This window comes from Pogona vitticeps, chromosome 2 (assembly GCF_051106095.1).
Source record: "Pogona vitticeps strain Pit_001003342236 chromosome 2, PviZW2.1, whole genome shotgun sequence".
In the NCBI taxonomy this organism is placed as follows: Eukaryota; Metazoa; Chordata; class Lepidosauria; order Squamata; family Agamidae; genus Pogona; species Pogona vitticeps.
Window position 1 is genome coordinate 82,641,015 of NC_135784.1, and position 12,115 is coordinate 82,653,129.

General features: G+C 44.1%; 1 protein-coding gene across 1 annotated transcript in view; it reads left to right on the forward strand.

The window, feature by feature from the left end:
* The window catches only part of SLC38A3 (solute carrier family 38 member 3), a 103,852-nt gene extending 91,961 nt beyond the window's left edge, over window positions 1–11,891 (forward strand). Inside the window, exons 14-16 of the mRNA XM_020789244.3 lie at window positions 2,469–2,613; window positions 3,849–3,952; window positions 4,680–11,891. Coding sequence (XP_020644903.1) covers window positions 2,469–2,613; window positions 3,849–3,952; window positions 4,680–4,784 — 354 coding nt within the window. The 3' untranslated portion in view covers window positions 4,785–11,891. The remainder of the gene's footprint in view (window positions 1–2,468; window positions 2,614–3,848; window positions 3,953–4,679) is intronic.
* The last annotated feature ends 224 nt before the right edge of the window (window positions 11,892–12,115 follow it).

Below are 12,115 nucleotides of genomic sequence, written 5' to 3' on the forward strand. Positions count from 1 at the left end.
CCAACCAAAATGGCCCGACCTCCTTGTAAGGCCACCTCACAAACCAAAGCAATGGAGAAGGCTCTTTCTGAAGCCTCAAAATAACATCCATCGACCACACCATCCCACTCCGACGCTCCGTCCACTTAGTCTAAAACTTCAAAAACCCATATATTGAAGCGCTCAATAACGAAATCCTCGCTATCGAAGCCTTCCACTAAACATCAAATGTCCACCAAAGCCTCTTCAGTTCCGGGCCCTTCTCCGCCTAAAAGACCTAAACAGCATAAATCTAAAGCAGCAGTCATTTCTCAGCAGCCTCAACAATCTCTATTGGTCCGGCTTCTGATGATGATGGAATCCCCTCTCATCAACCCTGCTCCCAATCACCGGAATGGGATGACAGAGTCGATCAAGTAACATCTTCTCCCCCAATCCTCAACAGTCTGTTCTTTTGAGCAACCCTTCTGTAGTTGCTTCACCTGACAGGGTTGACTCTGAACAGCAATTAGAGACCACACCTTATTCAGTAACATCTGATTGTCAAGCACAACCTCCTCAGAGACATCGGCCCCAACAGTCTCTAGAGCCATCTATTTCATCAAGTGTGGCCCAGACCTGCGTTCAGCACTCTCACTGGGTTGCCATTTGCCACGACCAGTGCTCAACTGGACAAACCGCAACTGCCAATCAGCCAGCTGCTCTATGCAGGCCTTGATCTCGATAGCCATTGGTGTCAAAACGGCCGTATCACCGTTACCCACATCAACTCCAACCTGCTCCCTACCTGGCACCTAAAAGACCCAGGATGGTTGAGCAGTTTTCTTCTACACTCGAGGCTTTTACAGCTCCAGTCTCCTGATAGTTTCCCACTAATCCAGACGAGGGAAATCATTCCTCTCGCTCAGCATCTCCAGCGTCTATATACTCCACTGCTTTACCAGCTCATCAGCAACCTCCGTTTTGACATCACTGAGACACAGGCTCTGATATCAATGATCTTCGATATCCATCCTGGTCCATGGACACTTGTTCTGTTCCTCTATTGACGCACGATTTCCGTTTCCCGATAAAACCAAGCTATCGAAATTGACATCACTGTGACCCCAAGTTCAACACCGATGTTCAACCATGTCAAATGACGTCCATGGACACTCGGATGACATCTCTCGGTAACGAAAATCCTCGACACCAACAAATGCCCATGGACATGATGCCTCCATTGACATTGAGCCACAAACATCAACACTATGACACTCAACCTATTGAACAATGCCCAAGTACTCCACCCAGACTTACCTGTTCTGCACCTGGCAGCATGGAGGATTCCGCCTCACTAATGAACGTCCTCCATCAATTAAAGAAACCCTCCACTATAAAGGCTTACCTGTATAAATGGAACAGATTCAAATCTTTCACGAAGCTTCTTCATTGCCTTCTATCAACCCATCACTTGCTACTCTTCTATGTTTTTTGCTTCATCTCAAATCTAGAGGCTTTTCCCTCTCTTCCTTGGGATTTTACCTTTCTGCCATAGTTTCTTATCAGCCCCCTAACTCTCTGGCAGTTGATTTCTTTAAGCATCCAACATTGAAACATTTTCTTAAGGGTCTATCTCATATCGACCCAGATACCCATACGCCTTTCCCGCAATGGACACTAACATTAGTACTGCAACAACTTACTAGAGCTCCTTTCAAACCTTTAGCTTCAACTGATTTGTGGCTACTTATCTTTAAAACAGTTTTCCTCCTCGCCATCACTTCAGCTCGACAAGCCAGTGATTTAGAGGCCTTACATCATGATTATTCTTATTTTTTTTCAGTTTTTTCCAGACAAAGTCAAACTATCCATGGATATTTCTTTCCCCCCCAAAGTCGTATCTCAGTTCCATCTCTATCAGCCATTTATCCTTCCTTCCTTCTTCCCGTCACTATCCACAACTCAAGAAAGAATCCTCCATACTTTAGATGTAAGGCATTATAGACTTGGATCTCTGGCAAAAGTCTGATGCAGCTTTTGGATGTGCTGTTCTAGTCTCTACCTTGGCGTGACACTCTGCCTCTGGGTAAGACAGTTTTTTAGTCACCCAGGGTGTGATTCACAGAGGCCACAAAGAAGAACGACAGGTTACCCACCTGTAATTGTCGTTCTTCGAGTGGACCTCTGTGATTCACACATCCCACCCGTCCTCCCCTCTCTCACGCCATCCTGCTTAATGTAGCGGCAGTTGACACAACTGAAAAGGGAGCCTTCGCGCTTATACGAGGGGGGAGGGGCCTTATTCTAATGTGGTTTTGGCTATTGCGGAAGCTCTAGAATTTTCCAGTGAGGCTCCGCGCAGGCGCAGATCACCCAGGGTGGTGAATCACAGAGGTCCACTTGAAGAACTACCATTGCAGGTGGGTAACCTGTTGGTCCCTTTCTTGTCTCCATGTCCATGTTGCATGACGTGTTGTGTATCAACAGTATTTCTTTCTGCTTCTCAGGTACGCCGTGCAATTCAGCAGATGCTCTTTCAGGACAAAGAATTCAGCTGGCTTCGGCACTGTATTATAGCTGTTGTGCTGCTGACATCCATTAACTTGCTGGTAATTTTTGCCCCCTCCATCCTGGGCATCTTTGGCCTGATTGGTGAGTCTTCTCTCAACATCCTTGGTGTACCATTTGCCAAGCTCTGTTTTACCCACACCTGTCCATTCAGTGATCCAGTCAGTTTTGGAGAAATTGTGGATTTTTGTCCCTAAATCTTTTGGACTGCATTTGCCACTGAGGTTTTCCCAAATATTTTCCTATAAAGATACATATTGGCTAGTTCTAGCGTATTTTGGTAGAAAGAAGATTATGGTGTTACAAAAACAGAACATTTAACCAATATTAAGGCAAAACATTTCCGTCAAAAGAAGGTGTTTTTTTCTGTCTGCAACCTGAATGGACCAGATGTTTCTCTTTCCTTTTTCTTCATAGTAGGCAATGGCATGGGATTTTTTATTTTTTTATTTTTGCATTTTTAACTCATAAATCATATAATTCTCCATTCTGGAGAATGGGTGTCATTAGCTAGACACTCATCAATCAAAGTGACAGATTATCTGTCCCCCTTATCACAACAATACACCCATAACAAAAACACCCTGATCACCATAATCACCCAATCTCCAGAAAAGGACAAAAGCTGTTCCCACAGCTATAAATACTCAACTATCCAAGCAAACTGCATCAGAGTACAGACAGAGTTCTGTCTCCTGTCCTCTGAAGATCCTGGCCACAGAGACTGGTGAAGCATTAGGAAGAAAAACCTTAAGAACACAGCCAAACATATCGGAAAACCCACAACAGGCATCGGATCCTGGCTGTGAAAGCCTTCGAGAATACATTAAATCCCCATTGATTCAGTGGGCCTACTTTAGTTGTGAATTACTGCTGGGTTTTAGCCACTGTTTTTTGTCCAAGGATTCAGTGGAGAAACTGAGTTATGTCTCTCTCTCTCAGAGCTGCTCAGAACTGAATGATCTTTCCTGCTTAAATGACTTTGTAGTCAAGCTGATGACGGGAGCTTCCTACAGGAAGTTTGAGAAACACTGCGGGAGGTCCCTCCCCCAACTCACTTCTAGGATCCTCTTGCCTGAAGAGCCACCTTTATATGGATCAAGGCCGTTGCTTCTAACTTGTTTGTTTGCTATGGAGTTTCAAAGGGCTTTCTCTTCTGCTCATGGCTACTCAGCCGCTGTTTCTTTCTCTGCTGATTCTAAACTCAAAAGCTGTTCCTGGGGGCAAATCGATAACTTGTCTGACCTCTGACAGGGATGCGGGGCAAAGGCAGAGATATACTTCCTGTTGCTGGAGCATTGTCTGCTTGTCTCTTCCAGGTGCCACATCGGCCCCCTGCCTGATATTCATCTTCCCAGCCATTTTCTATATCCGGATCATGCCTAAGGACAAGGAGCCTACGAAATCCACTCCCAAGATTCTGGTATGTCCACACTAGATATTCGCCTAAAAAAATGCACATACAGAGTTATTTGTAGGAAGTCAAGAGAGATGAAATTCACTATCATTTCACTTTTGTAAGATACAGATGTGGAAACGGCACCTCCTGTTGAGAGAAATTCCAGTTTTGGGCAATCTAGCTGAGACTGCCCAGAAACATCCTGGGGGATGCCCACCTCCTATTTAGTGCTGTTAGGAGTTGTTGGTCTTAGAGCTTGAAAATGCTCTTATTTGGACTTACGTTCCCATCCACCAGCCATGGGGTATTCTCGGAGCTGTACAACATAAGTTTAAGGCAGACTGCTTTGATGCCACTTTGTAGGCTAAACTACGCATTACAAAGGGCAGACTCTTGTTTGCAAACGTAGTTTGAAAGCAGGGGGTCATTCTGCTTGCGCAAATGGCAGAAAAAGCAGAACCCTACATGAAACAGTCTGTTTTGCCTGGATTTGAGAACAGACAGGATACAAGCCATAGCATATACTTTATTTCTTTGTGTGATTGATAGATTTAAAAAATCAGGGCTCCAACATACAGGGAGGGGATGTTTAATCCAGCTGCACTCCCTATCCATTCTCCCTAACATTTATCAGTACAAGCAGCGAAAAAACTCCCATTAATGCAGAAACACACACCAGCAAAAGACTTAGGTGTGTCCTGTTGCTGTGAGTGAGTACTATCCCTTTCTTTCTTCTTTCTTCTCCCTGCAGGCAGCCCTCTTTGCGTGCCTTGGAGTACTCTTCATGATCATGAGCCTCAGCTTCATCATCATCGACTGGGCAACAGGTGGCGGGAAGAGTGGAGGCAGCCACTAACCAGGGAGGGCCCAGAGCCTTGTGACTGGATCAACACCCTGGGAAACTAAGCTGGCTTGGATACATTTTGTGCCCCCCTCCCAACAAACAAACAAACCCCCCCCCACTAGTACTGTACTGTATTCCAGCCCCTAGCTTTGTTCTGAGCCAAGGGCTGCTGTTCCGTTACTCAGTCGTCACCCCCCACACACACTGAGCCGGGGGGGGGCGCAGCAGGCGGTACCTGACTGGCAGCCAATTCCTCATTCTTTGAGCATTTGATGTCCCCACCCCTCAGAGTCTGGGGTAGGCCAGACTGATGGCACCTAATAGACAGACCAGCTTGGGGAATAGGCCATGGTGGGGTGGGTGGGGTAGGCACTTGATCAGGGTGGCTGCCATATGTGTACATCCAGCCCTAGATGTGTCCAGAATGGCCGGCCTGCACTTAGGGGGCCAAAGGTCAGTGTCATGAACAGACAAGGGAAATGGGGGGGGGGGGGAATATGACTGAAAAGCCTTGGTGCACAGTTCTTACCTAAGGTTCACTGCTGACTGGGCTGGTCCCTTCTATTGTATGGCTTCTGGGTATTTCAAAGGTTTGCTTCTCAGCCCTTATTTCTTGGTAGCTTCTCTCCTCAGAGTTGTTCTCTCTCTGCTAGGGTGTGAACCTGAAGAGCCACAGGATCAACGTTTCCTCCCTCATGACAATTTCTTAGTGGTGACTTTGTGGGTTCCCAGGTCTGAGCTACAGCCTGCCCTTTGCCATCCTTTGAGAAAATTGGTAGTAGGAAACAATGTGGGGATTTCAACCCTTCTGAATTCATGGTCGGGATGGGATTTGCCATGTTTTGCCTCAGCAGGGCCAAATGGTAAGGTGGGGCTGGCCTTTAGAGGAGGACAGGCAGTAGGGAAAGCACCGCTCTTCATTCTATGGATAGAACTATGGGAATTAGGCCTGTTGTCAGTGACATTAAATTCCTGTTTCTGTCCCCTTGTGTCATCAGAATACGGCAAGAAGGAATGACAAAACATTTAAGAGTCTAGAGTAAGGAGGCTTTTGTGTTCAGGCTCCTGTGTCCTGAAAGCACCTGTGGAGCTATAACTGGATCAGATGGACCTGATCCTCCCATCTGAGAGAGACCATCATTCACTCCCGCACATCCACCCCACCCTGTAACCTGTCACAGTGCCCCACCCCTGTTTCCCTCTAGTGGCAGATGATTGGGAGAGCTAGCCCTGCCACCAACCTTGTCCACCAGCTTAACTACTTACTAGGACTTAATTGCTGCTAATTCCTGTAGTTTTAGAAGAATTTGTGTTAATTTGTACATAGTTACTTTGCTTTTATTGTCCAGGATGGTGAGATTCCAATGGAATTGTATTGATAATGGCCGTGTTGGCAAGCAGTCCCTGCTTTCCTTGCAGATCATTTATGGAGGGATGACTAAACGGTTAGTGTATCCAGAGCTACTTCTTTGACCAGAGATGGCCACCAAGTTCTATATTTATTTGTAGTGCCCTGAAATGCTTTTATGTCTCATCTTATAGTGACATACATGGGCCTCACAAATGTGCAAGAAGGAAAGGGATGAAAGAAGCCATTAAAGGAAAAGAAGGCCTGGGTACAGTAGAAGAGCAAAGCCAAGCATTCCTTGGTTTCCAACAGGATATTTACAAGCGATGCGGGGATCTGCCTTTAACTAGGCCAGACTGTTCATCCATCAAACCCAGTTCTGTCTGTATATATGCCTAATACACACAACCGTATGTGCACACATGCAGGCAGGCAAACAGATATTTACATACAGACATAGTAGAAAAGGAACACTGGTAAGGAGGTAGGCAAGAGTGAGCTGCCCAGGGTAGTCTGAGTCTGCAGCAGGGGGGATTTCTGTCTCCTGCTCTCTGATCCTTTGAACAGAGAGGTTGAAACCTGGACAAAAGGCTGAAACAGAGACCTTCTGTCTTCCATTGTAATTGAAGGCATGGCTTCTGTAATCCTGTGCCAAGGAAGTGGCTATCTTACTAACTTTCATCTTTATGAAGTCAATGAGTGAGTAGAGGCCAGTCTGGCAACAACAGGTTTGTTTTTGAAAGACAAGCACCGGAAGTGATTGCATTGCATCTAAGGAGGAAAATGTCACTATGCAGTTAGTGGTTCCAGGCAGGATCTGGGGCTGGGATGGGGTAGGCAGGTTGTTCTACGGACCAAACTGCTTCTATTGACCAAACAGTGCTACACCCCGTGCATCCTTAAAACTGGCCCCACAAGTCTGGGAAGCCCTCTAGGCCAAGTCTTTGGCTGGTGCAGAGAGCTGGATAACGATGCAGGGAGGGAGAAATCTCCTTCACATTACAGGAGGACTGCTCGGTATTAGATTTATGCCCCCCTCTCTCTTTTTTTATTATTATTAAGCCCAGCAATTAGAGTTTAACATCTTTCTGTATTTCACCTATGGTGGGCAATTTTTCTATCTGTCTCTGCAGCAACACACTGAATAACAGCTTGTTGGAGAGGAATTTGTATAAAGCTTGATCACCTGCTCATTCTTGCAGATCAGACATAGGTTAGAGGTTCAACAGTAATGGCATCCTGAAAAGTTGACAGTCTGGCCTGGTTCAAGAGTAGCAGGAAGACTGAACTTCTTTGCTATCTTATAGTACATAAAGCTGATGCAGGCTGGGGTTGGTCTAGCATCCTTCCCCAATTGTGGTAGGCGACTGGATGATGATAATATCTGAAGGGAAAATGATCTCTTATAGAATTTTGTAATTTAGGCTATGAATTTCATTGAGTTTGGCGTAGAAGCCTTAGGTATTAATTGAATGATGTGCACTAAAGAGTAGCATACAAGACTTCATGGAGCTGAGCCGATTCCAGGGTATAAACACAGTGGGCGAGTTCAAGGTAAAACGTAGCCTTTTTCAATCCAATCTCATACTTTAGCACACTAGGAGAAACCAATTAAGTTTTTCCTCCCCTGTAATTAATAGCCATGCTTTCATAATATCTAGTCTGCAGCTCTTGAAGTAGGGGAGGAAAGCTGTAATTGATTCCTTATGGAGAAAACTTAAAAGCATGGGCTCACAAGATCATGGCAACATTTTTCTGCTGTGCTAGTCAGGATGATGGTTTCTCTTCAGGATCCCTGTGCTGTCTCTAGGGAACTTGGCTTTCCCCAGAACACCATTTTCAAACTACTGGTCTTGGGGATCTGATTGGGAGAAATATCACCTATACCAAATCTGTTTTCATTTGTACTGAAATGTGTTTGCTGTTTACCATCTCCTGTTGCTATTTCATGATCTGAAGTTGAGAGTGTTTGTAAAATTGACTTTCCTCATATCGTCCAGCATTCATAAGATGAAAATGATTTAATAGAATTACAAAATTATAGAGGTGGAAGGGACCCCATTAGGTTTTTTTCCTAAACTCATGCCAAAGCACAAAATCCATACCTAAAGAATCCCTGACAGCTGGCCAACTAGCCTCTGTTTTTAAAACCATTTTTTTTAAAAAAAATGGAGAACCTGTCACCTTCTCAGGCTACCCATTCTGTTTTTAAACAGCTGTTACTGTCAGGTTAAATGGCCTTTCCAGGAAGGTAAAAAAGCAGCACTTCTCAGAAGTTCACTGAGCAAATGAAATTAATACGCTTGCCTCCATTAGGCAGGCTAACACATCAGATCAGAATCTTTTTGAGACTTCAAAGCGCCATTTCCCCTACAGATTACAATAGCTTGTTCTTAGGCTTAGATAATGCAACACGCTGTATAAATCCAGTACCATCAAAGTGGTAGTATTTCAGAACTTGAGATATACCAGGAAAACACATCTGATTGATTACACCACTACTATAAACTGCTAAATGAATACTACTAGCTAGTAACCTTCCTGTTACTCAGCATCAAGGGTGGGCATCTCCATCTGCCCATTCCATGTCTGATGAGCAGCATGTGCTGCTATGAGGAATAAACTCTCAGGTGGGAAGGCAGTACGGGCATGCGAGATTAAAGACATTAGCCCCCGCCCCTTGCATCACTATTTTGCTTGTTGCTATGTTCACATAGCTGTAGTTTGCCAGTTCACATGGGACTGCTTCCTGCACAAAGCAGCTGAACTATGTGTGTGGAAGGAAGAGCAGGAAAACTCTCGTCTCCAGGCACAGGAAGATTCTGTGTGGAGAGCAGCCATCCTGGCCCTGCACCATACAGTACCTACTGTGATTGGTACTGCATGGTAGAATTGGGGTGATTGTGTGTCATAACAGCTGTAACAAACAATTGTCCCAACAATAAGAGTTTCTCCAGTGTATGCCATACACTGAAGTGGTTTGTAAGCTTTTGCAATAATTTGATGACTGAAATCGAGTTGCAAGACACAGAGCAGGTCCAGTGAATCCATGGGGATTTGGTGAGTTGACTTCTCTGTAAATTCCATTGATCTAATAGGCCTGTCCCAGTTGCAGTTTACAGCTGGGTTTCAGCTGCTATGTATTTTGGGCCAAGAGTTGTTTTTCTAGGCAACTACCTGAAGCTACACTGCCCCCTGCTGTAGTAAAGAGTTTTTGCTGCTCCTAGTAATATGCACCTTAAAAGGCAGTTGTAGGTTTCATTCTGTTTTATCTTGGTCATCATTGTATCAATATGCTTTGCAGAAATGATGCAGCAGGGAAATACCTGAAAGACATAGCTTGAGGAACATAACTAGGGAAGTCACATGCTTTGTGAGATAAGTGACTGCTGATATTGCCATCTGCAATGAACTCCATTTGAACTCTGAGGTCCAGTTAATGACCAGTGAAGACATGGACAATATTTTCTCTTCCTACTCCTAATCCCACCAATATCTTGCTAGGTTCCAGTAAACCTGATGGCCTTTGCATGAGATTATTCCCTTGGATAAGATTATGGGACCTGCCCTGCATTATAGATGGTGACATTCTTCTTTATTATTATGTGACGAACAAAAGCAAATGGACAAAATTCTGTCATCCTGAACTGTTGTCATTGAAGTAGATTTCTTTTAAATCAATGGAATATATCTTCAAGTGGATTAATTCAGTGGTCACCTGAGAAGGAAGAGTGGAGCAAACTTCCACCTGTCCTCAGCTACTTTAGCCCAACTTGTAGTCAAGACATCTCTAGGCTTCTTGCCAAAAGCCATGCTGAAAGGTTTTTTTTTTTTTTGCTGTTATTGTTCCTTCATTTGTCTGTCTCTTTCTACTTTCTTTCCTTCACTCATTCAAAGGATGCACCTTATAAATTTCAGGCCTTGGGCTGGGTGGGAAATGGGGAGGGGGAGGGGGTGGGGAAAAAAACTAAGATGGATATTTTTACAGCACTGTGGTTTTGAAAGTAATTTTTAAGTCCATAAGTAATTATTTCTAGAGTTTAATAATGGGCATAAAATAAGAGACATGTATTTTTATACTTGGGGGGTGGCTGGTCAATTTGCTTTTTATAAATACTGTACATAAGAGTAGATCTTTTTTAATGTATTTGTTGTTGTGCCGAGTAACTTTGTATAGTATATGTATTTTATTTTCTCAATGAAGCAGGACTGGAGACCAAAAGACCTGCGTGAGCTGGGTGGGTGGGTGGGGGAATACCGCCATTTTTGGATGTTTCCAGAGCCTAGTGTTGACCTGGAAAGGAAACAGAGAGAGGAGACTGTATTTGCAGAATTTAAAAAATGGGTTAGGGCACTAAGGATAGCTTTGTCATCGGCCTTAGCATGATGGAGATCAGCAGAAAATTCCAGCCAATTTGCACAAGAGAACATTGACCAAGATTATGACCTGTAACTAAACAACATTGCATACGGGCACATCCATCTTGCAGCCCAGCTGGTTCCAAGGCATATCCCTGGTTCAGAAACAACACCATTCCCAGAGTTACTTGTGCTTGGAAAGAACTATTTCAATAGATTCTAGCCAGGAACAAGACATATATTGTATTCTTAAGAGTTCAGTATAGTAGTTGATGGGGGTGGAGTGGTCCATCCTAGCTCCTGGTAGCAAACAGAGAAAGGAGACAAGACAGAGAAATTGCGCTGAAATTCCTACTGTCGGGAACCTATTCTTGTGGCATCTTGGGTGCTACTAAGATGCTATCTAACCAGCCCTTTTTGCCACTTGACCACTTGTTTAACATTTTCACTTCAGTGTCAGAGTATTTGACAATCTTAATGAACTTCCATATATTTTGATATTTATTCCTTTTCTACAACTAAAGCTGTAGACATTAGCCTTTCTCAACTGGGGCCATATGGACCGCTGGGGAACCCTGGCCCATTTGAAGGGGACCGCAGATTGAAAACAATTCTTCACACCCCACTTTAGAAAGTTCATTATGCGACTCACACAATCCTGATTCAGCCTATAGGCCTTTCATATTGTGTTCATGGCCATGAACAAAAAGGAAAAAAAAGTTGAGAATGGCTAGACTGGACAGCGATTTTAGGCATGTCCAGGAACCTTTTGTGCAACCAGCTATCATGGTCTGCACTGAAAGATGATATGTGGGTTCATTATTATTCAAAGAAAAATGGAATGAGAGTAGAACAAATAAATAAGACAGGATTGCATTGTGAGAGATGGAAAGCAGTTGGCTGGGGATATCGGGACTGGCTAGGGCTCTTTTTCCTCTTTCCTCTTAATTTTGAAACACGGCTCTGTAGAAGTTCCCTGTTGGTGGCAAAAGGCCGTTTTCAAACAGATAGGCTGTGAGGCCTAGCTCACTGCAGGTCAGTTGTCAGTGTCCCCCTTCATCATGTCTGATAGGAATGTCTGTAAAGAAATTCAGCTGGATGCCTGTCATAGGAATGTCTTCCTGGAGAAGGAAAATGGATTTGGGGGAGTCCTCCCCTCCTTCATTTGGGACCCTTTTGCCCTCTCCACCCAAGGGATGAAGTGGAGTATGGGCATTGGTCTTGCCCTCGTCACACACCTGCTCTTGTGTGTCAAATCAATTATGTAAAGAAAAAAAGTAGTCTGTCTTGGAGAGTCCTGTTTCTGTAACATGTGCTAGGGGTCAGTTTTAAATTATATGCTGAAATTAGATCTACATTTGAAGATGAAACAAATCTTTTCAAAATAACAATAAATAAAATTTGAAACCACACCCAGCGTGGTTCCTCTCTGTGTATTTGTAGCTGAAAATTTAAGATTTGTGAACTAGACAGAAACCGTTAGGTCCAAATATCTGATGCCTGAACATCTCCCTAAGAGTCCGATGGAACTTTATAGACCTCTAGGGGGGGAAAAAATCAGAAGCCTGTGTTTGTCACAGCTGGCATTTTATCCCAATTAAGGGTGAATTCCAGAATATAATCATTTCCCACCATA